Below are 27875 nucleotides of genomic sequence, written 5' to 3'. Positions count from 1 at the left end.
AGCGTATGCACTGTACAGCACAACATTGCAATTTTGCATTACGTTGTTTTAAATACATCATTGAGCAAAATGTCTTAGAAAACTTCATCAAAGCACTTTTTAAGTAGATAGCTTAACTATGTTTTGCCTGTTTCATGCTCTTTTAGATCCACTTAGTACAAGTTATAAATAAAAACCCATTGTGCTTTGAAGGATACGAAGTCACTAAAGGGTTAACTCACCATAGGAGAGAGTGATTGACTTTTGATGCGATCGCTTTTCTCTCACACATACACAATCTAATCATATAACATGATGTTTATGTAGTTCTACCTGTTTTTTCAGAAGGTCATGATGAGAGAGGGGGGTTCAGACAGTACACTGACAGCGTAATGCAATCGTTTCCCACTCACTCTTATGCAACATATGCATAACATGTCAATCCATGTGGATTTTGTCTGTAAAGAATATACAGTCTCTTTAATTGAGCGTGAGCAGGGCTGGACTGGGAGAGAAATTGGCCCTGGCATTTTTTGGCCCAGATTGGCCCTCCAATATTTCTTTTGACAGGGGTTTGGGGGGAGTCTGTGCATGGAGCATGGCTAAGCCTTAAGGGTTGTGATTGCATGGCTACGTGCCTTTTGCATTCGCATTGCGTGCATTTGCTTTTATAATAAGTCCTTCTGAGCGGCCAAAGCATCTGTTCCGGCCCCGTACGTTAGCGGCCCACCGTGAAATGCCCTATACGCCAGATGACCAGTCCGCCCCGAAGCGTGAGCAGCAAAAATAGACCTGGCCCCGAAATGAAAGCTGCACTGCTGCTTACGTTTGCGGTATGGATGCTCTCCAATATTCACATGTGAGCAGGAAAAAATATGCACTGCTTACACGTGCCGTGTGAAACTGCCGTTTCATTTCAAAACACACATTACATTCATGACTATACTGATCCATATAGTATGTTATATTGACATCTAAACATATTGACATTTTTCTAAAGCACAAGCATACAAGAAGAGTGTACAAATGCTGCCCATTATGGTGATGTGAGGATGGGGTCACCATGGAAACCAAAAATGATCATTAGTGGGAAAGAGGGGTAATAACAATCATCGGCTATTTAAAGGCACTATTAAAAGGTTTGGTAAGCAAGAGAACTGTGTGGTTTTAACATCATATCTGTATCATTGATATTAGTGTGTGTGACTTTAACACAAAGTTTGACCAACACAAGTCCATTACAAAACAGACAAGGGAAGAAACATGAAATGAAAAAAAAACTTGTACAATCAGAAAGAGCTGAAACAGTGGCAGCAATTGTCTGCTAGTTTCCTCTGGAGCTAAAAACAAAGCACTGGATTTAGAGATAAAAATAACGCTTACTGTATGTGGGAAAATTGCTATTGCCAGAAGGTGTTTATTTTTTGCACTTTAATTATTAGACTGCCAGATGATGCAACTTCTGATTGTACCTTCAACAACTTAAAAATACACATACACACATATACAAAATAAATGGGCTAAAGGTTCTGAATAATGACACAAGACATCAAATGACTCCATCCACCAACAAATACTGTTCAAAAGAAATCAAATCTAATAGTGAATACTATAACTGTAGCTACCATTCTGTTGCAATCTTTTTCATGCATCAGTTTGGTATATAATAAGTTCCGTCTCACATGAAGCCAGATGATGTCTTTATACCAGACTTAACATCTATATCAAAATGATTTGGTCAAACACTGTTAAAAATTATGTTGATGTGAACATGACTTGTTTTACATTTGCACCATCTGCACTTTTTTTGCATGAATCACTAGTCAAGATTTAAAATGGTAAAGATAATGACTTCTTCTGACAATTGGATTACTTACAAATTTAAGGCAGAAACAATTTTTTTCAGTATTTTACAGCATCTTATACAAATAAGGTTCATTTTTTTGACCTGACTTGCTTGTCAAGAAGTCATAAATCAATGCATTTATTTTAATGAATATTTTTAGATATGGCTTCATGATAAGACAAAATAAAATAAAGTACAAAATAAAATCTTAACAGAGTTTTCTCAAAGTCTTCACTAGACATGTTGAAAAAAATCAGCGATCCTGTTCCATCACATAAAAATGAAATACATTTGATTTATTAAACGTATAGTTACCGGAGTCTCTTCTATGGGAGACTCTTTATCTTCTTCAGTAGCCTACACAAAGAAACGTGGTTGTCAACATTAAAGAATATATATCATAATGAGGAGACTATACTTCAATACTGTTAAAAATCAGCTCAATGTGAGACCTCAAGAACCAGGTTGGTTTCCTTTGTTCAATACATTTCTCTGTATTACTTGTTCACTATTTCTGCTGTATATAACACGTGATGTGATAACAACAAGCGTGGGGTCGTGGGATTTGATAAATCTTTCATTGATAATGCACATCAGAGATTTATTATTGTGATTACCAGAGCTGTTTCTGCAGGTGACTCCTCTGTTTCTTGGACTGGAGGAAAATCCTACAGTACATACAAATAAAAACATTCATGCCATCTCTAGTTTCTGTCATACTTCCCAGCTGTTCTCTCATCACATCTTGTATTACATACAGTGAAGAATTATGGGGTCACTTTGCAGCTGCCTCAAATGTAGGTGCTGAGAATGCAATAAACATTTCATGATACATGATTTTGCTGGATCAGAAACCAAGCTCATATGTGATAGTTCTGCATATGACTTGAGCTTCTCTTATGCCCGGCATAAGTTATAATTACCGGGGCTTCTTTGTCGGGTTGCTCCTTTTGTATGTCTTCAGTTGGGAGCTACAGAATGATGGTTGAGACCATTTTATCACCAATACAATTCACAGGCTCAACCAAAATGTTTGTGAAAATTATCAGAGTAATGATACTAGTGTAAAGATTTACACTATAACTAAAGTCTGACGAAAAAAATCTATAATATATGTATATTGCTGCAGTCCTTCTGAAACCTTGTTTCTCCATATTTCGTGATTTTTACTTTTTTACCATAAATCGCTAATATTAGTCACCCTTTATGTTTGTTACTGGGTTCTGCAAATATCCAATCAAAAAAATATTAAAATGTACTTGACAACTTTGACAAAACAGTATGTAGTAATTAAAAAGTACAGTGTTTTTTATGAGTTACGACACTCAATCTCGCCACTGTGTGGTCACGTGGTTCAAGGTGGAGTCATCAATAGTTCCAAACAAATCTGTGCTGTCAACCATTTTAAATGGATGTTAGCGGGACAGATAACAGCAACTGCATTTGCATAAATTTTGCTAAATATTACCACACTCTGATTGCAACGTTGACTACATTTATAGCAGCATTTCATTGGAGTATTATGAATATAAGATCAGTCTTCCGATTTAATCTAATTTCAACTGCCAACTCATTAAAATGTAAAAACATGCAGTTATTTTACTAGATTTACAGCAAATCCCTTTATTGACACTAAAATGAATGGGCTTAGGTGCAATGTAACTATAGGAAGTTTCGTGACACGAGTTACTTCCGCATTTCATTCTTTCTATGGAGGTCTATGTTAGTGTCGTAACTCTTATATTCAACGGCAGAGAGGTTTTGGAAGAACAGCCACGATATGCAATCTCAAGCATTTAGTTTTAGCCAATGCAGAATAGCAAACAATTGTACAATCTGATTAAAAGTTTTTGTCTGTGTACATGTTAAACAAAATGAAAGGAAAATAAAAACACATTCAAAACAAACAAACAATAAAAAAACAATTCTTGTCTATCAAAAAAAATATATATATCAAAACATATTTGTAATAAACAAATGTGAATAAATAAAATATATTAGTGACAGAGACAAAATATTACACATAAAACTTCCAATGTATAAAATTTTAAATAATATACAAAAAGTACATTAAATTGATTCTCACTCATAAGAAAACATGACACAGAACCAATAATCCAGCCTCTATCTTTCCTATAGCATAACATAAAGGGATTTGTTATGATGGGTTTCAGAAACATACCTCAGTCTGCTCATCTGCTTCAGACTCAGCAGAAACTGGAGACTCCACAGGACTCTTTATCAACAACACAGTACACAACATATTATCAATGTCTACAGCTCTTGTAAAAACTGTGGCAATAATAATAATGTTTTAAGCGCCGACGGAAGATGTTAATGATGATGGCGATGACAGTGTTGATGATGCTGAGATGAATATGATACATTGATGGATATAACAAGAATAATGTTGATGCCGATGTTTCAGATGACGTCTGAAGTAGGACACACTTTACTGTCACTCACAGTGGCTGTTTCTGCAGGGGGGCTTGAAGCAGGGATCTCCTCTGGTTGGGTGTCTGTAGGGGGAGTTGTGACGGGGCTCTCAGGAGCCTCAGGGTCCTCAGGGGCCTCGGGTACTGTGACCGGAGCTGCTTCAACTTCTTCTTTTGCTATATCAGTCTCTGGGGCCTCAGACTTCATACACATTTACAAGAAGAAAATAACTGACTGCCCACTGGCATCTTCCACAGTTGACTATAGAGAAACTTAGGTTCAACATGCAAAGACAGATGTTCTTATTAAAGTCAGCACTATACATATCAGAAATGATGAGTGCAAAATGAATGATATAATAAACAAAAATGTGAACAAAAATAAAAAAAATGCAACATAAAAACAGTAATAAAACAAACAATTATATTACATAAAAACATTTATGGCAAACTACTCATAAAAAATGAGAAGCAGTTGTGTTATTTCAGGGAAGGTGTTCAAAGAATTGTCAAAATCCATCCTTGCTATTTAAAAAATCCCAACTCACCGCCTTGTCGAAGTCAGACGAAAATGTTGGGACTGATGCATCCGTCTAAACAAAAATAGAGGCAATAAACGACAGGAAATGAGCAAATGAAATAAACTTGTATGAAATCTAAAGCATAACCAGCTTAATTTTTTTTTATAATTCTTGCATATAGAAATATTATTGGTTGTTTTAGGGAACAGGAACTATTAGGGGAAAACATCATATTTTTCTACAAGTGAACGAAAAATAATAAAAACGCAACATAAAAACAATAATGAAACAAACATTATATTACATAAAAACATTTATGGCAAATAACTCTCGAAAAAAAATGTTGTGTCATTTCAGGGAAGGTGTTCAAAGAATTGTCAAAATCCCTCCTTACTATTTATAAATTCCCAACTTACCGCCTTGTCGAAGTCAGATGAAGATGTTGGGACTGAGGCATCCGTCTACACAAAAATAGAGGCAATAAACAACAGGAAATTAGCAAATTAAATAAACTTGTATATAATCTAAAAAATAACTAGCTTCATTTTTTTTATAATTCTTGTATATTGAAATATTATTTGTTCTTTTAGGGAACAGGAATTATTAGGGAAAACATCATATTTTTCTACAAGTGAAGAAAAAAATATAAAAATAAAACAATAATAAAATATATATATTATATTAAAACATTTATGGCAAATAACTCTTATTAAAAATGAGTAGCAGTTGTGTTATTTCAGGGAAGGTATTCAAAGGATATTGTCAAAATCCCTCCTTATCATAAAAATTCCAAACTCACCGCCTTGTCGAAGTCAGACGAAAATGTTGGGACTGATGCATCCGTCTAAACAAAAATAGAGAAAATAAAGGACAGGATATCAGCAAATTAAATAAACTTGTATGAAATCTAAAACATAACCAACTTCATTTGGTTTTAAATAATTCTTGTATATAGAAATGTTATTGGTTCTTTTAGGGAACAGGAATTATTAGGGAAAATCATCATATTTTTCTACAAGTGAAGAAACAATTATAAAAATACAATAGGTTTCTAGCCCTTCGGGCTCGAACCCTAAAAACGCAACATAAAAACAATAAAAAACTAATAATTATAGTACATAAAAACATTTATGGCAAATAACTCTCATAAAAATTAGAAGCAGTTGTGTTGTATCAGGGAAGGTGTTCAAAGGATTATTGTCAAAATCCCTCCTTATCATAAAAATTCCAAACTCACCGCCTTGTCGAAGTCAGACGAAAATGTTGGGACTGATGCATCCGTCTAAACAAAAATAGAGAAAATAAAGGACAGGATATCAGCAAATTAAATAAACTTGTATGAAATCTAAAACATAACCAACTTCATTTGGTTTTAAATAATTCTTGTATATAGAAATGTTATTGGTTCTTTTAGGGAACAGGAATTATTAGGGAAAATCATCATATTTTTCTACAAGTGAAGAAACAATTATAAAAATACAATAGGTTTCTAGCCCTTCGGGCTCGAACCCTAAAAACGCAACATAAAAACAATAAAAAACTAATAATTATAGTACATAAAAACATTTATGGCAAATAACTCTCATAAAAATTAGAAGCAGTTGTGTTGTATCAGGGAAGGTGTTCAAAGGATTATTGTCAAAATCCCTCCTTATTATTTAAAAATTCCCAACTCACCGGCTTGTCGAAGTCAGAGGCAAATGTTGGGACTGATGCATCCGTCTAAACAAAAATAAAGGCAATAAACGACAGGAAATGAGCAAATTAAATAAACTTCTATGAAATCTTGTAAATAACGAGCTTAATTTTTTTAATAATTCTTGTATATAGAAATGTAATTGGTTCTTTTAGGGAACAGGAATTATTAGGGAAAACATCATATTTTTCTACAAGTGAAGAAAAAAATATAAAAACGCAACACAAAAACAAACAAAAAAATATATATATATATATAACTTAAAAACTTTTTGGCAAATAACTCTCATAAAAAAAATGAGAAGCAGTTGTGTTATTTCAGGGAAGGTATTCAAAGGATTATTGTCAAAATCCCTCCTTATTATTTAAAAATTCCCAACTCACCGCCTTGTTGAAGTCAGACTCAAATGTTGGGACTGATGCATCCGTCTACACAAAAATAGAGGTAATAAACGACAGGAAATGAGCAAATTAAATAAACTTGTTTGAAATCTACAACATAACCAACTTCATTTGGTTTTAAATAATTCTTGTATATAGAAATATATATTATAAAATAAATATTATCGGTTCTTTTAGGGAACAGGAATTAGTAGGGATCATAAAACAGGATTTTTTAACAACATGTTCTGAATGTTTATTTTTGTATATGTCAACCTGCGAAAATACTTTTAATTATGACCCACATCACGTTATTTCTCGGTTATAATGTACAAATGTTTTTTTTATTAAAAAGAAATTGCAAATTGTGAGCTTTATCATTTAATCCTAACTTTAAATACATTTAAAATATTAATTTCTAATGCCTTTTAATTCCCATGTATTTTTTATTCCAGTTGGTAATTTCATACCAGTAGCCCATACAATGAAATATTTTCTTATGATTTTTTTTAAACTATGCCATTTTGATTATATTACAAATGAAGAGTTAAAAAAAAGATTTTATTATATTATCATGTTTTTATTTAATTGTGTTTCATTGTGTGTATTTTTTATTATTTCTTAAACAAAACAACCCAACGGCAGTTTGATTGATATTATTTGGAATGTAAAATAAAAGCAAGAAAATCTGTTTTTGCAAAAAACTCGTATAATGTTAAAACTTCATTGAAAAATAGATTCTAGGTTTTTTGAAAATAGATTCTGTAAAAAATGATTCAAATATTAATCTATTGGAACACAATCACTATAGTCAATGTAGTTTAAAGTCTGTGCACATTGACAGTAATTGATAATGTAATTATGAATTCTCTCTAAATTTCTACTACAAAATTAAATCAAGCATTTTCATTTCTAGTTACCTTAGAAAATCTAAGCCTTGTCGGACGCCTTCAATCAAATTAAATATATAATTAACGCCTCAAAAATATATAAAAACAATTTCAGTTGTACAGACCATTCTAACACAGAACAACCTAATAAAACACTGAGAAGTGAAAGCAAGCAAAGGAGAGAGAGGAGAAAAGAGCTCGGGGCTGTTGACTGTGGGAGGGGATCCAGGGTCCACAAGGATTCTGAGCAGGAAAATGCTACTTCATCTGTGGGCAGGAATGGAGGGGGAGTATTCTCGCTGTACTCTACTCTACACTAAACTAAGCAGAATGATATAAACATTTCATGACACATGTTTTTGGGGATAAGAAACCAAGCTCATATGTGACAGTCCTTACTATTAAAAATTCCCAACTTACCGCCTTGTCGAAGTCAGACGAAAATGTTGGGACTGATGCATCCGTCTAAACAAAAATAGAGACAATCAACGACAGGAAATCAGCAAATTAAATAAACTTCTATGAAATCTAAAACATACCCAGCTTCATTTTTTTTTATAATTCTTGTATATAGAAATGTAATTGGTTCTTTTAGGGAACAGGAATTATTAGGGAAAACATCATATTTTTCTACAAGTGAAGAAAAAAATATAAAATGCAACATAAAAACAATAATAAAAGTATATATATATATACTTAAAAACATTTTTGGCAAATGACTCTCATAAAAAATGAGCCGTAGTTGTGTTATTTCAGGGAAGGTATTCAAAGGATTATTGTCAAAATCCCTCCTTACTATTTAAAAATTCCAAACTCACCGCCTTGTCGAAGTCAGACGAAAATGTTGGGACTGATGCATCCGTCTAAACAAAAATAGAGGCAATAAACGACAGGAAATGAGCAAATTAAATAGACTTGTATGAAATCTACAACATAACCAGCCTAAATTTGTATTAAATAATTCTTGTATATAGAATTTTTTTTTTTAGGGTATGGGAATATGTAGGGATCATACAACAGGATTTCTTTAAAAACATGTACTGAATGTTTATTTTTGTATATGTCAACCTGCAAAAATACTTATAATTATGACTCAATCACATTATATCTTGGTTATAATTTACAAATAAAATTTTATTGAAAAGAAAGAGCAAATTGTGAGGTTTATCATTTAATCCTAATTTCAAATATAGTGTTAAAAGATTAATTTCTAATGCCTGTGTAATTCCCATGTATTTTTAATTATAGGTGTTAAATTTCATACCAGTAGCCTAATACAATAACATAATTTTCTTATGATTTTTTTTAAAATATGCAATTTTGATTACATTACAAATGAAGAGTTAAAAAAAGGATTTTATTAGACTATCATGTTTTTATTGTGTTTAATTGTGTGTATTTTTTATTATTTCTTCAAAACAACCCAACTGCAGTTTGATTGATATTGATTAAAATGTATAATAAAAGGATGAAAATCTGCTTTTGCAACTAAACTCTGTTAAAATGTATTACAAAATAGATTCTGTGTTTTTTGAAACTAGATTCTGTAAAAATACGATTCCAATAATAATCTATTCTAACACAATCACTATAGTCAATGTAGTTTAAAGTTTGTTCACATTGACAGTAATTCATAATGTATTTATGAATTCTCTCTAAATTTCGACTACAAAATTAAATCAAGCATTTTCATTTCCTAGTTACCTTAGAAAATCTGTTAAAAGCCTTGTTGGACGCCTTCAATCAAATTAAATATATGATTAATTCCTCAAAAATATATCAAAACAATTTCAGTTGTACAGACCATTCTAACACAGAACAACCTAATAAAACACTGAGAAGTGAAAGCAAGCAAAGGAGAGAGAGGAGAAAAGGGCTCGGGGCTGTTGACTGTGGGAGGGGATCCAGGTTCCACAAGGTTTCTGAGCAGGAAAATGCTACTTCATCTGTGGGCAGGAAAGGAGGGGGAGTATTCTCGCTGTACTCTACTCTACACTAAACTAAGCAGAGTGCCAGCAATTCAGGTACCTCATCCAGCTCTGTATCTATCTCTTGATATAACTTTCCGTATCTCCGGTTTGCAACTTCGTCTTCAGACAGGTCCGAGTTCTCAGGCTCCTTGTGACCAGCTTGCCCCTCTGGAGTGGTAACTTTGCGATCAAACGCAGGAATGGAGGCGAAGGGGTCCTGTGTCTGACCGGCCTCACCAGGCCAGCCTGACGTGAAGGTTCCTTGGCCATCGGTAGAAAAGAAACCACTGCTATCGCTCACCTCTTGCCAGGAGCCCTTGCTGGAACTCTCGGAGTCAACGGGAGGTGCAGGAAAAGCAGCCCATCCATTGGCTTGTGCGCTTTGGTCATCATCTTTTCCTTCTCCACTTAGCTCATTCGTCCCTGTGGTTTCACAAAAACCTGCCCACTCATGGTTGTCCACGTTGGTGAACGGATCCACTCCACTTTCACTGACAAAAGGATCAGGTTTGGTACTGTTAGCAAATGGGTCCTGATTGATCTTCGTAGCAAAAAGATCAGATGGGAATTCACTGACAAAGGGGTCTGATGCCCACCCTGCTTGGGTCTCTGCGAATGGGTCAGAATCAAGCTCGCCTTTTTCCGTCTCTGTTGTTTGGTAACCTTGAGAAGCAAGAAGATCACTGGGTTCTGAAGCAAAAGGATCACTCTGAGAAGAACAACTTGGTTCTTGATCAGAAGATGTCAATGTATCTGTCACACATTGTCCAAAAGGATCTTTGTCTGAGCTGGCGAAAGGGTCATTACCTGTACCAAAGGGGTCGTCCCCTGTCCTGGCAAATGGATCACTTCCCGGTCCGAACGGGTCATTCCCTTCGGTGCTATATGGGTCTGAAGCTTGAGTAGGTTCGAGAACATCACATGTTGTATTCGCTTCACTATGACCAATGTCATCTATGGTTTGGGCAGGAACTGAAACTTGCTTCTCGGAGCAGTTTTGTGTCTGGTCTGAGATACACGGATGATCCCAACTGGTGGCAAATGCATCACCACCAAACCCACAGTCATCGGCGGTAATTTCCTCAGGCGCAACGTCACCTGCACTCCAGTCTGCGAAATCCTCCCGGGTCACAGGTTTGTCTTGTTCTGATCCCAAAACTGGATTCTCAGCGGATTCAAACTCATCATCAGCACTGACCCACCCCCCGTTCTGTCCCGGGACATCTCCCCATTCTTCAGCGGTCTCGTACTCTGACCCTGATCCATCTAGATCAACCTGGCTAGAAAGGCCCCACTTGGAACCATCTCCCCCATCCTGACCTTGACGTAGCTCTTGTTCACCTCCCACTGTTGCGTCCTGAATCTCCTGACCAAACTCATTGGTAAAAATGATGCCGGGCATGGATTGCGAGCCCCCCTCTGCCCTTTTCTCCTCTGACCCACAAACTGGCTTTTCTTCTGCCCATTCCACTTGATTTGTGGCCCAGTCTGATTGCTCTCGGTCTACCCCCTCCTGCTCCTGTCCTGGATGCAGCTTGGCCTCGCCACCCCCCACATCACAAGGATCACAGTCTGGGTATGGCTCAAGGTTGTTTTCCGAATCCCAGGCTCTAACCTCATCTGTGGTAGCTTCTCCCTGAGGCTGTGCGGCCTCGGCTGTAGGCCAGCCCTCTGCGGGCGGCCAGCTCTGCCCATCCGCTGCAGGCTGAACATTTGCAGATTCCTCAGCACCCACGGTGGAAAGAGAGCTGAAGTCAGCTGCCCAGTTGGCAGTAAAGCCAGCGTCTGTAGCCTGATCGGGAAAGACAAATAGAAAGCGATTACAGTCTGAACTATCAATGTGTCCCAATGACAAAGTCAGTGGGAAGCAAAGAGAAGATTTATAAAGGCAGTGGATATTATTAGACTGAAACAATCATGAAACAGTCACACTAGAGAAATGGCGAACAAATCTGTTTGTTCGAGTCTGTAACTGAAGGAATTTAAATGACCTCATTCTTCAGGAAGACTTTGATTGATTTTACATAGAAATCTTAAAGAGATATTTTAGCCCCCCCAAAAAAACTGATCTCATAATTTATTCACCCTCATGTCATTCACAATATGATCCTTCTTCTTTGGAACACAAAAGAAGATATTTTGAGAAGTGTGGTTTTGTGTCCACTCAATGGAAGACAAAGAGGGTCAATGTTTTTTTGATTACCAACGTTCCTAAAAATATCAGAAGAAACTCATACAGGTTCAAAATGACACAAGGGTGAGGGAATAATAAATGCATTTTCCTTTTTAGGTGAACTGTCCCTTTAAAGGCTAGTGCAGAACCATTGAGAGAGAGAGTTCTGCCAACGGAAGTCCAAAACGCTGGAGCGTCACGTGATTCATGGAGCCTTCAGATAGCTCCAGGAAGTTAAGTTTTCTCTTTAAATGCTTTATTTTTTTATTCATTAAATGGCTTTTGTCTTTAAATGGGTTAGAAGTTTACCTCAGTTGGTCTGTTTAGTCGCAGCTCCATGACTAACTAGTAACTTCCGGGTACTATTGACAGCCTGTGTCACGTGATTCATGGAGCCTTCAGAAAGTTGCAGGAAGTAATGTTTTCTCTTTAAATGCTTTACTTCTTTCATTTTTTATTCATTAAATGGCTTTCGTCTTTAAATGGCTTAGAAGTTTACCTCAGTTGCGTTACTAGTAACTTCGGGGGAACTATTGCAACTGTGAAATAACTGTTCCATTAAGGTTAACGTAGAAGACGCGACTCTCTCTATCAATGGCCCTGGGCTAGTGACTTATTCTGCCCCGAACTTCACATTTAAAATTAAAACCAGTTTGACCCAGAAATTCATGACATTACTTACAGGCTGTGCAGGCTCAGCATTTTCCTAGGAAGTAACAGACATATTCAATGTCAACTACATGCTTGTCTCAGATGCATTTTATGTCAATATTGCTTTAACAGAAAACAAATCTAGTCCATTTTGTTTGAAACCGGAAATCTTATTTCTGTCCTTTACATCAGCACACACAGATTAAGGAGACATATGATATTCAAAAACGAAAATAATATTCTGCCCTTGGAAAACTTTAGAGAAAGTAGAAAAGAAGCAAACTCACCGTCCAAAGATCCCAAGATAATGCCTGTGACAAAAACATGTTGTTAAAACACTAATGTTACATCATATTTGTACAGTAGGAAACCAGTAGGAAAACCAGTCAAGATTTGACTTTAATAGTCGATAATTATTTTAATTAATGTCTGAATACAATACAATAGAGCACAGAAGAGCATGAAAGGGCACCTGAGCCATGGGTGACTGGGTTTGCCCGATAGGTGTGTTGGCATCAGGCTTGAACGGATCAAAATCCATGTCCAGGAGAGATTCTTCAGGTTTCTCTTTCGGCTAAAACAAGAACAAAAAACATTTCCTGTATTTAAAAGATTCTTTCTTAGCACGTTGTCTTTTAACCCAACTGTACATGTTGGGAAAAAATTCTGACTCGAATGAATGTGCACTCACCTGTGGTGAGGTAACACTGATCTCAGGAAAACCTCCATCGAACAGGTCGATTATCTGCTCCTGCTGTAGCTCCCTGGTTGGAGTGGCTTTTGGAGGAGGAGGTTTTGGAGGTCCCATCTTGAGCTGATCATAACAGATGTAAATGGGTAAATTTAATCAAAAAGCTACAACAATCATTCCAATGCAACACTTCACAGTTAACAAATACAATACGTTTGAATTGTTGATAAAGTTTAGATAACTTTGGCTATCGCAGATGTAGTATATAAATACACCTTTTAATATCCGCTCCTAAATCTCCCAAACCAACTATTGGTCAAGGCAAATAGTATCTACTTTCAGTGTACGTTATCAATGATCTACAACTATTCTTTACTATATCTGGACGATGAGAAACAATGACATAAAAAATGTTGATGACAAATATGAAAATGCAGTTCTTTTTACAGTAGGCTATTGTCAGTACTAGTTTATTTAAATGTAAATGAAGCATGCATATCGTGCGACTGTTGCATGGAGATGGGTCAAATTGGTGATTAGTTGTGGCGGCAGGACAATTCTTACAAATATCTGATGTGTTTCAGGCCCTACTTGTGAAGGTGATTTGGGTCGAGGTGGGCCAGGTGAGCTGGGCCTCAGCGTGTGGTTGGGGCTGGTAGCAGGGCTGCTATCTGGACTATCGTCATCATCAGGAGGACTGGGAGTCCTGGCTAATCGCAGCGGTCCTGAATCACTGTAAACATAAAAGATTGACATCACCACAATTTACATTCTATTCATTACGCTTCATCTCAGTGTCAGTGCTGTGTGAAATATTTTGGAGCATCTATTGAGAGAAATAGAATATAATATACATAAATACGTCTTCAGAGGTGTATTAAGACCTAACATAATGAAGCGTTTAGTTTTTATATCTTAGAATGAGCCATTTTTTATCTACAGCACATCCCTTGCATGGAATTCGCCATGTTGTTTTCAACAGTAGCCTTAAACAGATGAATTACTCTACAGAGTGCGTTTCGTTAATACTTTATCTTCTTTGGCAAAGAAGCGAAAACGTGACGACATCTTAGTCCTTAATGTCAGCTTATGTAGTGCTAAGTAGTTACAAATAAAAATCTGTGTAGTCAGACTTACCTGGGCGCTCCTTGAATGGTGAACATTTTGTCAGAATGCTGCTCAGCGAGCCTATTCATCACTTCATACAGCTTATGACAGAGCTAGATCGAAAACAAAGACAGAAGAACAACAAATATTGCTTTTGTTGGCTGTATAACACTGTATTCAGTTCTGTATTGTGTTACTGTTGCTATTGCTCCTGCTATGATGTTTTATTCTCTTGTCTTATTATTGGCATAAATTGTGGTTGATATTAAAATAGAATATAAATCATATTAACTGCCATCATTATAATTAAAAATCACCATTACATATAAGTGATGCTCTAGCGCTCAGATTAAATGACGGTTGGATGAGATGAAATGATCACATCACGGTCGACATCATCATTCACTAATCTCATTCTAGCCACAAGCAACAAGGGATGAAAGTTTATAATAATCAATAAATGGAACTTTAAAAAAAAACCTCTCCATTTTCTAAATTTCAACTGTGCAGATGGTTTATCTTTCTTCAAAAAGTGATAGAGCATAAAAGGAGCATTTTTGTATTGCAATGTATTTTACTTCTATGCTAATAATCACCCAGCAATTTTTTTAATGTTGTGCTCAGCAGCACCGTATCACCCTTTCGGCTATAATAGTCTTTAACAATGCACCGATGACCACTGATGGACACACGCCGTGTCTAATAATAAACATAAAATAGCATACAGAGATCCCAGCTACAACATAATAACCTTCAGTGTGGACGCAGAATTTGCCTAAGGTACAGATGGAATGTCCAACGAACTTCAACAACATAAATGTCTCTAAAATCTCAAAGCAGCCTAAGTAAAACACATTTATATTTTAACCATGAACCTATCAAAACATGCCATTAGTACAATTTACCCTATACTAATATACATAAGAGATCTCATATGCAACTCCTAATAAAACAATACAGAAAAACAAAATATATGGGTAGTTGACAAATATACCATACATGTGTCCTATGGTGTGACATAGATAGAATTTAGAAAACAGACAGTTAACAATATAGTATTTCATATTATTAATATTTAAATTAAGAATATAAAATAGAAGGATTCTATTTTTTTGCTGTTGCCCCATAGGACACATGTACAGTACGGTTCATTTGTCAACTACCCATCCGTGCATATTTTTCTCTTCCTGATCTCCAGGACAATCAATATTCATCCCAAACACAAGTCTAAATGGTGATGACACATTTCATAAGAGTTATTGCTTTGGGACGGCAGTGATTTTTTTAAAGTTGGCCTCCCACATTTGTGCATTCAGATGAGATTTCCTCCAGATGCACTGCATTGTTAGAGTTAAATGGTCCCATAAATACCCCTCAGTGGTTCATAGTGTCTCATCAACGCTAAAATGTCTATCTCTCATGAGAAATTGCTGCGGCAGAACCGCGCAGCTCGAAAATAAGATTCAGACGAGGCATGAAAGCCACAGGTTTTTCTTGACTGACTGCCTGGATTAGAAACAAAACTCATAATCCTTATATAATCTTATGATAAATCATGCTTGAAAACACAGCAGTTTGTGACAACTTTAAAACCTTCATGCAGCAGACTGTCAATCACATGTTACGCACTATGTGATTGAAAACAAGCATGACTCACAAGAAACAATTCCCTTGTGTGTGTGTCTCTTGAACATTCAACTTTGAAAGTTGTAGATGATTCTACATGACTTCAGACTTTCAGATCAATTTGACAGTTAGGAAACATGTGGTCCCCGGTGTTGATACCAACCATCTTCTGTAGTCGATTATAAATTCAGGAAAATGTGTAATGCATAGTTTTGAGGTTTTAAAAGTGATGTAATGAAATCCATCCTTTAGACAAACATCATGCTTTAGAAGTAAACTGACTCACAAAAGAGATCTCCTTGTGAAAACCGGCTTCCAGGCTGGAGACTTTCTTGAAGGTGCTTACATAGAACCCCACCCGACTGCAAAGAGAGAGGGAGAGGAATACAGATTAGACTTGAGCCTCCAACAAGTGTGCAATGTTTTGAAGAAGCATCTGGAGAATTTCGGAGGAGAGCATATGGGGTCAGAATATCCACAAATTACAAAAACTGCAAAACAGGTGTTTAAAGATGCAGGGCCGTATTTTGACGCTCAAGCGCATGGTCTAATGCGCACGGCGCAGGTGCACTGTGTGTCCGAATCCACTTTTGCTAGTTTAACCACGGGAAAATGGTAAAGACTAATGGGTGTTTTTTTGGAAAAACATACAGTAAACCAATGAGTCTCATCTCCCAGTCCCTTTAATAGCCAGTTGCGCTCTCGCAATCGCGGATTTGCTATTTACACGGCGTAATTCAGAAGAGCAGACACTTCTCCAGAAAGGAAACGCATCTGCTCTTGCGAGAGGTTAAAGCACGCAAGCAGACCATCTACAGGACAAGCCGGATCTTTATCTTTATGTTCACAATAATAATCTTTTTACATTGTAAACCATTTATTTGTATATTTGGCATTATTTTGTGTTCCCTGGCGTCCCTCTGTGTGTAATAAGCAGAATGTACGAACGCTGTGCACCCATCTAAAGGTGCATATTTCTAACACGCTTTTAAATTACTAAAAAAATATCAGTTCCCAAAATAGCAATGTGCCTGAACACACCTCTCTTTTGACCTGCACGCCCATCGGTGGGCAAATGCATTTGCTTTGAAAACAACGTGGCGCAGGACGGGAAGTTGAGAACTGCGTCAGGCTGAAACTAGCAAAAACACTTGCACTGCGTCTTGCGCCGCTTTGCCCCGGGTGTACGATAGGGCCCGCAAAAGGTAAATAAGCAAACGTTTTAACTAAAGGTTTTTATTATACTGATATCTTGGATTAAATATTCAATTGAGGTCTCTGTTAAAGTTTTTCAAGCTTTATTTAATGATTTTCCATAGTCGGGTAAGTGCAGCTTCATGTCCATACGGTCTTCTTCATAAAGGACACACAAAATTGAAACAATTTGTGAAGAGTCATCCCTCCTTGATTTGTTGGTATTTTTGATTCTGCTTTGTGCCATGAACACGTGTCACAACCAAAACACTGGAATTGCTCAAAAGTTGTGCACTAAAATCAAACCTGTGGACCTTAAACGATATACATTATACATTACATAACATTAAAGTCGGTTAATATGTATTAAACAATGAATTGATGAAATCAGACCTACACAAAGATGGAACCACACATTCTGTATTGAACACCAAATATTGCAGCGAGGGTAAGGGTGTTTTCCCTTAAACGTCTATAGCGATATCTTCAAACCTCTCCTCTCAAATCCTGTGTGCTCAATACTTTAAATGTAGCACACATAATACAAATCTAAAGAAAGCTGACCATTATTGTTTGGAAATGTTATGTATAACACCCATCTGTCTTTTTGGGCCTATTTGAATTGAGCGTGGCTGCAGGGCCTGGCAGAGACAGGAAGCTGCCGACTAAACCGATTATGTCACCAGGCTGCTGCTCCAGTGAGTTTAAAGACCCGCACAGCTCAATACAGCATAGTGCTCACCGCAGCATAATCCCCCCAAAAATCTGATCACAATTACTACATAAACATTACTGTAGGGCTCCACTAGCTTATTCATTTTAAAGGGATAGTTCGCCCAATAATGAAAATTCTCTTATCACAATAGAAGATATTTGGAAGAATGTCTGTAACCAAACAAATCTCATCTCCCATTGACTCCCAGAGAATTTATTTTCCCTACTATGGCGGTAAACGGGGGAAACGGTTTGGTTACTGACATTCTTACAAATATCTTCCTTTTTGATTAGCAGAACAAATAATTGTATGCAGGTTTGAAACCCCATCACATGATGGGTGAGTAAATGATGACAGAATTTTCATTTTTGGGTGAACTATCCCTTTAACACTTGTCTTGTTTATTTCCGTTTTCCTTTCATCTAAGCAACTTTAAGAGAAGCATCTGATATACTGCAAATATTTTTTTTTTAAAACAAATCATATCTCATTAGCTTCTAGAAAGCAACCTGTGAGGAATAACATTTCCTTCTGGGTAACAATACCAAAGTCATGGGTTCGAATCTTATACATAAAATGATAAATTCATGAATGAGAGTGTATTACATACTGTATAATCTACTCTATATAACATCGCAATATTATACATTGATGCTTTAAATAAACTGATGACTAATTCCTCGAGACAATATGCTGTGCAACATAATCTTAACATCACGCAGTGACAGTAACTACACAGATTCATAACTGTGACCTATTACACTGCTCACCCATGTGTAAGGCCAGCGTCTTACCACATACAGTATATCATATTAAACCTGTTATTATCACGAACAAGAAAATAGTCTGTTTCCCACGCGAATCAGTTACGCAACACCTCACGCCACCATACATTCATATCTACTTTAATAAGAGCTCTTTCTATACATTCCTATACAGCTAGACAATCTATGCTCTGCACAAAAGAGCATCCACAAATACTGTTTTAGTGGTAATAAAATGCCGCACCTCACCTCTTCTGTGTGCAGCAGCGCTGACATGAGTGTTCACAGCTAGCTTGCTGTGTGACTAATGGATACATCTACAACACTGGGAAGTAAATGTTCATTCCAGGAGAACCGTTGGTCTAATGAGATCAATATTACTGACCAGAGCCATGCAAATTCAGGGCACCAGTCTGTAAGCATGACTGCTATCCCCTAGAGAGCACAATAATTACACTGGACGTGATACAACAAGTTATGTAAGAAATCGACAGCTAATTATTGATCTGCCTTGATCTACTGTAATGTTGTGAACACGGCTCAAACTGAGAGTTATAAATAACCAAACAGCAAACCGGTGACAAAAGAGCTCTGTCTGTTTAAATGATGAACCAAGTTAGCCTAATAAATCAAATTTACCCATTATTTAAGACAAATTTCATTAGCAGTCAGCCATAAAATATCTCACCTATCCCAGAGCATGGGCAGCTCATCCTGCAGGCCAACGTTGAGATCATCAAAAACCCTCTGGGCCTTTTTCAAGTCTTCGTCTGCCTAAATGCACACACGCATAGCACATAAAGCAACATCTCACCGTATTTTCAAGCCTCACCAAGTCAGTATATATTGCATTCAAGATATTTCAAAGATAAGTGCAATTCAAACACATTAACGGCGAGAAGAATCATGTACTTTTGCTATCTTCTTCTCATTCCTCATGGTAGTGGTCTGCAGGGTCTCAAGATGGTGCCGTGCGCTGTCATAGTCAATTAACTTTCTGCTTCTCTTTGCTACCCGCACCTGGGGGGGAAGGAAAACACTCGTGGTTACTATGGTTACCTTTCAACCCAAAATACAGCAATTTATTTATAGCACTGGATCCGTTATTGTGAACAGGATTATAAATGGGCTTTCATGGGCACCTTGAGATCTGGGAACTGTGTCAGATACATTTCCAGCGTGTTGAGAGTGGAGTCGACAAGCTTCTCATGAAAGTCCTCCCACATAGTATCACAGTTCTACAGAAGAGACAGAGCAGACATAAACAAGATCAACCAAGTGCATTTGACAACCGTTAGAGACTCAACAGCACTGCGCATCACTGCAAGAAGATCAATAGCACAAAAACACAACATAGAATCTATCATTTGCATGAATGTGATTCTGCAGCCCTTCAGCATAAATGAAACGGCTATACTCGTTCTTTTGTGATTCAGCAGCAGTAAAATTGAAACATAATGAGGCTCGGCAGTCAGCGTAAGGAAACTAAATTAATTTCTCTCCCCTTGAGAGAGGTGTGAGTAAACAAAGCGCTTGAGAAAAATATATGAACGTCGTCCTTGGGTAAATGAATATGAAATTCTCGGAGGACTGTGTTGAGTCACAGCCCCGCTCTTATTCTAAACATGACATATGTCATTATACAGTGCGATATTAATAGCTACCACCCTCAAACCACAACATTTGTCTACAATGGATATATCATATTAAATAATTAAATATACATTTTTATTATATACATATGTTTACATACTGTATGTTAATTAAAGGATGAAATAAATAAGCTCATCTCTCAGATTCCCTTTAACAAATACGGAATTGAGTTGTTTAAGGGTAAGGAACACCGTTTTAGAGAATATTTGCTGTTTGGCAATTTGTTTGCCATATCAGCTTATCTATAACTTCTCTCAGTTTAATATTTATGAATAATTATTCCTCCTTGGCAACAAAAAGTCACCCTTAAATCATTCTTGGAATATAAGTATTTAATTCTTAATATTCTTTTATTTATTATATGCATATGCATTCAAATGAGTGCATAAAAAAACATAACAGTTCAGTAATTTGAACCCCCTTATCTTAAAAGAAGACACTATTTTAGCCTTGGCTCAGACACTGAGTACAATTCCCCAGCTGACAGACAAAACCTCTTGCTTGTTGAACACACCAGATCTCTTCGTCCCAATTTTTAGACAAGTGTTGTTGTTAATATTTTCAGTTTGTCTGTCTTCAGATAAACATATCACAATTATCAGGGGTTACTAGAAGTCAAGTATTTAATTTTTCACTCACTTCCACAAAAGTATTTTAAGCACTTCAAACAACATAGAAGAATCCAAGCCCAGCCTTGATCCACCGTCCTGTCATCACTTTTTAATATCTACTCTTCAAGGGACATTCACTCTTTCAGAACATCTTTTCAATCATGCTAATGTTGTATAGATATACGATGGCTATGATTCTGTGTACCTTTCCAATGGTCATGACATCATCCTTGCCGTGCCAGTCAGGCTCATACACTTCATGCAATGACTCTGTCAGGTTCATAGAAGCCTGCTGCATCCCTGCAATGGTACCAAGACGAAAAGTCAGTTGAATACGCATGTGTATTTAGTTCTGCATGTTTTTTGGTTGGAACAATGATTCACCTTTTACAGCTGCTATGTAAGCCTTCATCTCCCTCTGTAGCCTGAAACCCTCCGACTATGAATCAGAACACAAAAAAGGATTGTCATTTATTATTATTCATTACATCAGCTAAAAAATCTTATATTAAAACCCACAAAAACATATGATAAACTAAATCTTCAGTGCAAAATGTAGCTGTCCGTGGTCCTGAAATTGAAATTGGGGGCAGTCCAAAAAATGTGCCAGCCACTATGACACTGAGCTCTCAATTCAATGCTGCAGATGGAGGTCATTTCATGCTGAGACCGCAAGGAGCAGCGGGAGACACGAAAAGCGCAAACAGAAACCTCTATCCATTCTGACAATCTTTTTCCCCTGAATGTGGTTAAGCAATGCACTTCTCTTTATGCAGCTTTCAGCAATATGTCAGCTTTAAAAATAAAATACCCATGAGAAATATCGCGGTGAGACAACTAATATTTCAAGCACCTATTGTTTGTTTTGCATGACAACTTAATTCACGGTATCATGAGGCTGCTAGCACACAGTAAGTGTTATTTTGACTAGACACGATCATTTAAAGCTCACCGATCCGTGTTTGGTTAGCAAAATCCTGCTGTGTATTTTATGGGCCCTACAATTAGCCAGTGTCATTTTGATTAATAGTCTTTCAAGGGTGATGATGCACTGAGGTGTAGGATAACTTAACCTGCGGGGTGTTTAATAAGCGGTGATGAGTCAAATTGGCAGCATATGGTGTGCATGTTCAGTTTTGGCAGAAACTGTTATGATCTTCCACCTGTAATTCTGACTCTGACTCAGCAAATGTGATGGAACAACTCTTTCTGCACGTAAACCAGACAGTCCTTGGTGACTACAGGAAGTACAGACTACTACGTCACATGGATACAAAAAAAACGTCAAACCCGTCCAAAGGATGCTTATAGAGAGGAAGAGTAGAGGGGGAATGAGAACAGATTGGGGTAATGTCAGTTAGAGGGAGGGATTTGGGGGAGAGTTTTTCCTAGAAGCACTGGTGCACTGGCATGCTAGCACGTGAAGCAGACTAATAAGGATTAGTGGGGAGTCAGGGAAAAGTGGGGGGTGGGATTAGACTCCTGTTTTTCTACACCAAACACACACTTATACTTACACTTTTCTCTCACTATTACCCTTCACAGCCACTTCATCCCAAATTCCAGTTTATTTAATTTGTTACATCATGTCCATTATTCCTTAGAAGCATGTTACCTCTTTTCAATAGGTGTGATCATTTTGAAATGTGATGTTTTTGTAAGAAATCTGCATAAATGCACTAAGGAGGCGGTGCACAGATTTTAAACAATCTTATCTATGCCAAACACCATGCAGTGCATGAAGTACTGCGGCATTAAATCTTTGTAGTGATGGATTTGAAGGCTTGATACAAAACACAGCAAATACTGTTTAGACAAAAGAGATAGTGTGAAAAGAAAGTCAAGATCTTTATCACATTTGTTCTTAGAAGCCCTACAAGATAAAGAACGTGTGAATAGACATTTTCTCAGCAATACTGACCATTTTCATTTAAAAGCAATATATTAACACAGAACGAAAGACAAATTTGGGCTCATTAAGCATGTGGCTCTCTGCTGCTGGTGGGAAAATCAATTTAGCATAGAAACCAGCCAAAGAGCCATTACCCATCCAAGAGCAGCAGTTGTGAAGATTGATCATACCTCCTGTTTTTTGAAGTTCTGTACACACTGCTCAAACTGTTCATCTTTTGTCTCATCTGCCTTCCCCAACTTCTGCAGAACCTAGATGGAGAAAGCATAAGAGGTTACATGAAGTACAATACTGAGTGGCATTAGCAGTACTGTCATGGCAACTCTAGGAGGGTATGGTAGTGTACGTGACAATATTAATGTGTTTGGTCTTGGCGGAATAGATTTGCTACGCTGCTGCTGTGGCAGCACAAGTACGGAGACTTGCAACTACCAATACATCCACAACAGGAATAGCATGCAAGCATGTAAGACATACAGTATATAAATAACTCCCATATAGCATACATGATCACCTTGCAGCAGATATATACTCTTGGAGCTTTGAAAGGAGGAGGTTTCTGAAGCGCGCTGCATTGCTATGGCAAGCACTTTCAAGATTTAAATGTTGAGCAGCAAGCTCATTGGCTGCTGATAAAAAAAGAACCAATCAGCTGCGCCATGTGGTGAAGATTATCATGTCAGATTGAGTTAGACCTATCAGACTTTGCAACTTGAGTTCCATGACTGAACTTTGTGTTTATTTTACATTTACTTCTTCACAATAATCGCTGTATAATACAACTATGCAAATGTTACCATTATGAGTTATAGTACCTCTTTACAAAGTTGTCGACACACCAGAGAAACTGTTCATATAGATCATATAATTTAAAACCCATGTTACACATGGCCCAAAGTATGACTTCGCAACCTGGTGACACAAAATTTCCACTGATACAGCAGAACCCCATCTAAATAACACGTCTGAGAAAATCCTTAAACTTTTGTCTTTCTGGACAGTACAGAAAAAAGAAAAGGGGCTGAGCAGAAGCGGGGGAGGAGGAAGGGACATAAATTAGGTTTTCTGTCAGCTCTCTCTGTCAAAAGAGGAATGTCACATGACCATCATCCTGCCTACTCACAATGACTAACACTTGAAAAAACTTTCATCTCTTACTCAACTGCTGCATTTGATGACAATCATCATTTACTCATCCTCTCGTTTCCAAACGAGATATTCATCAATAAATATGATTACTTAAATTCTGCTGAACATCTTATAAATGTAAATGTTAAAAATGCAGCTGATTCAATATAGCAGCTCTACACACCACCACAATGTAAATAATGACTATATATTGTATAGTTACAAGTACATGGGGTGGGCAGGTTCTGTGCATCGCATATAATAGAAGTCTTTACAGTGTATTACAAAAGCAATGGGTGTTTTTCTTTGGCAAACAAACACGTAGTGCTTTACCAATATCTTTCTGTGAATTTCTACTGTACCTCTATAATCAGCCCAAATTTTACGCCTTCCTTTCATTCACAAACAAATAAAACAACCTTCATCGTGTACTTTATGTGCTATCAACAATTACCTGGTCTTAGTCTATATTCTTTATTATTTAATAGAGTAGGACAACCTGACCATTATAGATTATGAAATAAAATCAGATTAACAATTGCACAAATATCTAATAAATACATCATTACGACATGTCTTTAAATTTGAATGATATTTATGGTAACTCATTTGTCATTTCTAAGATGAATAGCCCCAGACCCCATTCTTCTTTTGTGTTCACAAAAAAGAAATGATATGTAGGTTTAGAATATGACAAAACTAGAATTCTTATAGGGTGAGACGCTGCTTTAAAATAAAAACTGAATATTAAATATGTTTGATTTTTTTAACTTTATAAATACATGATAGAACTAACGCCCACCACATGTGAAAGTGGAGTATTTTGCGTGGGGCTAGGTTTGTAAACCACCGATGAGGTCTCCTGGGTTTTTGAATAAGGTCACAAACAAAGGGCTGACTGTGCTCCTGAGTGATATCAACCAACCATCTGTTTCCTTTGTAGGAAACTCACTCACACATGTTCACTGGCATAGGCTTTGATATGGATAAATAGGTAGTGATGTGATGCTAATATCCCAACATACATACAATAGACAACAACAAATTAAAAGTCAAGAATTGAATTCAGACACAATAATTGAACAACTGTAAAAAACACTATAACCTCAAAAGGAATGGTTCTAAATGTTGTTTACTCTGCTTAGAACTATTGTTGTATATTGTTGTAAATTTTGTGTATTTGTTTGCATATATATGTACAAGTAAATGTACATTACTCAACATTCCCTACTTTTTATTGAATAATATATTAAATACTGTGCTGTAATTTCTAGAAATGTTGATTTCTAAACATTTCCAAAACAAGCTGAAAAACTGGACTACTCTACAGTAAAACACAATGCCAACCTGGAAACACTATACAACAGAAGCAGCCAGTCAATTAAATATTAACACAACTTTGGCCTGAAAAACAGACACTACTCTAGAACCTCTGCTCAGTCTAATGCACTAAGGTGAGTGAAGCCTCTTTCTTCGTGTTGACAAATGATCTTTATAATAAACCTTTTTAATGTTCAGTCAAAAACGATTAAATTGTATTTCTATTCTGTTTCTGATTAGCATATGTACAAAAAATCATATTCAAAGCATTACTTAATGTATCATCCAATTCACTTTAATTGCTGCAACCAATACTGCAATGCCATAATCTTCATGTGACAAAAAGCAATAAGTGATCTCTGTTCAATTTGATGGCTTTTGTCTTTACCAGGACTCAGATTAAAGGATCTCTTACACTCCTTATCATGTTATCTGCCCCTGCCCCGGATCCTTCCAGAGGGAGTACACTGAATACCTGCTGCTAAATGTGCTCATCTCAACCCTCAAAACGTTATCAAGTTGCATTGATAGAAATAGTCTGTCAGACAGAACATTCCTGAACTCTGTGATTAAATGCATTGGCAAAACGTCACCGTAAAATTAAGTATTCTCTTGCTTTAGCTTCACCACCAAATGGTGAAAAATATAAGCATTGGAATGGTTGCAGATACACCAGAATGATATAATAGGTTATATAACATTAAATATTGCATTTTGTTCCTAAAGCTTTGACCTTAGTTATAACAATTTATTCTTCTTTAATAAAATCGTATCGTTATCGAATGTAGCTCACATGAATGAGCATTTTCAACGTGTCATGGCCCTGAGTCTGTGAGTTAACCGTGGGTATTAAAAGAAAAACAATCCTCTTACAGCAGCTCGGCGGCTAGGGTTGGGGAAACCACTACTGCTCTGTGTTTAACAAGAGCTGACAGACATTTCACATTCAGAAAATATTGCGCAGCCTGTCTAAGAAAAACCTAAGAGTAATGAGATCATCAAATCCCAATCTGCAAATAAACAGAAAGCATTTGCAGTTTTTTTGTCGAAAACGACAATCGGAAGCACAATCTCTATTCTATTTATATCACGTTTTAAAGAAATGGTCGCACGTCTCTACGCGCACATGAAGCTCAGGCCTCCGCCGATCTCGTGGCTACTCGGAAATCTCCTTTGCTATTGATACCGCATAGACGAGGGCATCCCCCACTTCCCCTTCTTCTGACCTTGCAGGAAAATGACAGTTTCATCCAACATCTTAAATACATAATGTGTTGCATCGTCATAAATGCAAAGAAATCCGATACAGAATGAAACAAGTGATAGTCTACTCAGATAAATGAAGACAGCGAATGAATGGTAGACTACAATATGTGTCAGTTTATCCTTGACACGTTTTTATCTACTGATCACACCACACTTTGATCGTATTCAAATGTGCACAGAAGCCCTTAAGACCAACAAGTAGTTTCCTGGCGATGCGGGTTTAAGTGGGGTTGCTATCATCGAGCACATTTCCAAGGCGATTTTAAATGGCAGTGCTGGTAAAGATCGTAGGCTGCCAACAAGCACCAACAACCGAGCGCATTTTTGACGCAGATGATTGATTTCTTTATAAAAAGCCGAATATGGGATGTACTACAAATGTAAAATCTGAATGTGCGAATGAACAAAATAAAATATTTCTTCTAAACTGAATTATTCTAGGTTATATCGCATGCCTGCATCTCCCTCACCTGAGTGTCTCCATCGACATCTACGCGGAGACAAAATGTTGTCTTATCCTTCATTTAACGTTCTCTAACCATCAATTTATTTCTATATATAGCGAAAGTTACATTTTCATAGCCATACCTTTTCTTGAGCACGGCTGATCCTTTTTTGGACGTTTTTGGCAAAGATGCCCGTCTTTATTTCAGCCATGGCTGCTTGCACTGAAACGAGAAAGGCGTTTCAGCACCTCCAGATCAGCGGAAAGCAGAGGGGGAGGAGCGACATTTAAAGACACAGTACACATTACCCGAAACCAAGTAGTCAATGTACATAAGTCTTGTCATAATTTTAGGAAATATATATCTTTTAATATTGCACATTATTTAGAAGCTTATGCTATATATCAGTTCCTTTATAGAAAACGAGTACATCACTATTGCATTGCTTGTATTCCTATATTGTCCAATATTTATCATTTTTATGATTTAATCTTTCTCTGTTGCCTACTTTAATGTCCGCATATTGCACTGTGGTCACATTTAGTGCAAAGTACATTATGTTTTTTTTATATTGTTTAAAATTGTATATATTTTTTATATACATTAAACTCCTATTTTATATGCACCGGCACCATAAATTATTTGATATATTACACATGTTTAAGAAGTAGTCTATTCATTTCGTGTAAGTGGTGTCATCTAGTGGATGGAAAACAATCTACACAAGTCGTGACTGGCTGGGGTTGTTATTCCGATATTCAAGCTTGTCTTTTTTAACGTTTAAAACCAAACACACGCAACCACACGGTACAATATGAGTAGTTTCTAGCATAGTAATAGACACGATAAAAGGAAATTGAAACTTACAGCAATATTCGAAACTTTCATAAAAACTATGCAA

General features: G+C 36.8%; 1 protein-coding gene across 3 annotated transcripts in view; it reads right to left on the bottom strand.

The window, feature by feature from the left end:
* Positions 1 to 27214, bottom strand: part of amph (amphiphysin) — a 30724-nt gene extending 3510 nt beyond the window's left edge. The window contains exons 1-29 of one of the 3 annotated variants that reach the window (XM_056743431.1): positions 27117 to 27214; positions 22985 to 23065; positions 21287 to 21341; positions 21108 to 21202; positions 19781 to 19876; positions 19551 to 19658; positions 19327 to 19412; positions 16252 to 16327; positions 14370 to 14452; positions 13797 to 13965; positions 13233 to 13355; positions 13014 to 13115; positions 12829 to 12852; positions 12573 to 12596; positions 11333 to 11509; positions 9452 to 9484; positions 8566 to 8610; positions 8168 to 8212; positions 6861 to 6905; positions 6459 to 6503; positions 6019 to 6063; positions 5581 to 5625; positions 5198 to 5242; positions 4809 to 4853; positions 4292 to 4462; positions 4008 to 4061; positions 2749 to 2796; positions 2443 to 2493; positions 2141 to 2182 (exon numbers count right to left, since the gene is read on the bottom strand). In XM_056743431.1, the coding sequence (XP_056599409.1) occupies positions 2141 to 2182; positions 2443 to 2493; positions 2749 to 2796; positions 4008 to 4061; positions 4292 to 4462; positions 4809 to 4853; positions 5198 to 5242; positions 5581 to 5625; positions 6019 to 6063; positions 6459 to 6503; positions 6861 to 6905; positions 8168 to 8212; positions 8566 to 8610; positions 9452 to 9484; positions 11333 to 11509; positions 12573 to 12596; positions 12829 to 12852; positions 13014 to 13115; positions 13233 to 13355; positions 13797 to 13965; positions 14370 to 14452; positions 16252 to 16327; positions 19327 to 19412; positions 19551 to 19658; positions 19781 to 19876; positions 21108 to 21202; positions 21287 to 21341; positions 22985 to 23065; positions 27117 to 27185 (2127 nt within the window). In that variant the 5' untranslated portion in view covers positions 27186 to 27214. The remainder of the gene's footprint in view (positions 1 to 2140; positions 2183 to 2442; positions 2494 to 2748; positions 2797 to 4007; positions 4062 to 4291; positions 4463 to 4808; positions 4854 to 5197; positions 5243 to 5580; positions 5626 to 6018; positions 6064 to 6458; positions 6504 to 6860; positions 6906 to 8167; positions 8213 to 8565; positions 8611 to 9451; positions 9485 to 11332; positions 11510 to 12572; positions 12597 to 12828; positions 12853 to 13013; positions 13116 to 13232; positions 13356 to 13796; positions 13966 to 14369; positions 14453 to 16251; positions 16328 to 19326; positions 19413 to 19550; positions 19659 to 19780; positions 19877 to 21107; positions 21203 to 21286; positions 21342 to 22984; positions 23066 to 27116) is intronic. The other 2 variants (XM_056743432.1, XM_056743433.1) reach the window with 2 other exon arrangements.
* Between the last annotated feature and the right edge of the window lie 661 nt (positions 27215 to 27875).

The sequence above is a fragment of the Triplophysa dalaica genome, chromosome 3, assembly GCF_015846415.1.
Source record: "Triplophysa dalaica isolate WHDGS20190420 chromosome 3, ASM1584641v1, whole genome shotgun sequence".
Lineage (NCBI taxonomy): Eukaryota > Metazoa > Chordata > Actinopteri > Cypriniformes > Nemacheilidae > Triplophysa > Triplophysa dalaica.
The sequence above is the reverse complement of the archived record's forward strand: the minus strand, read 5'-3'. Positions and strand labels throughout refer to the sequence as shown.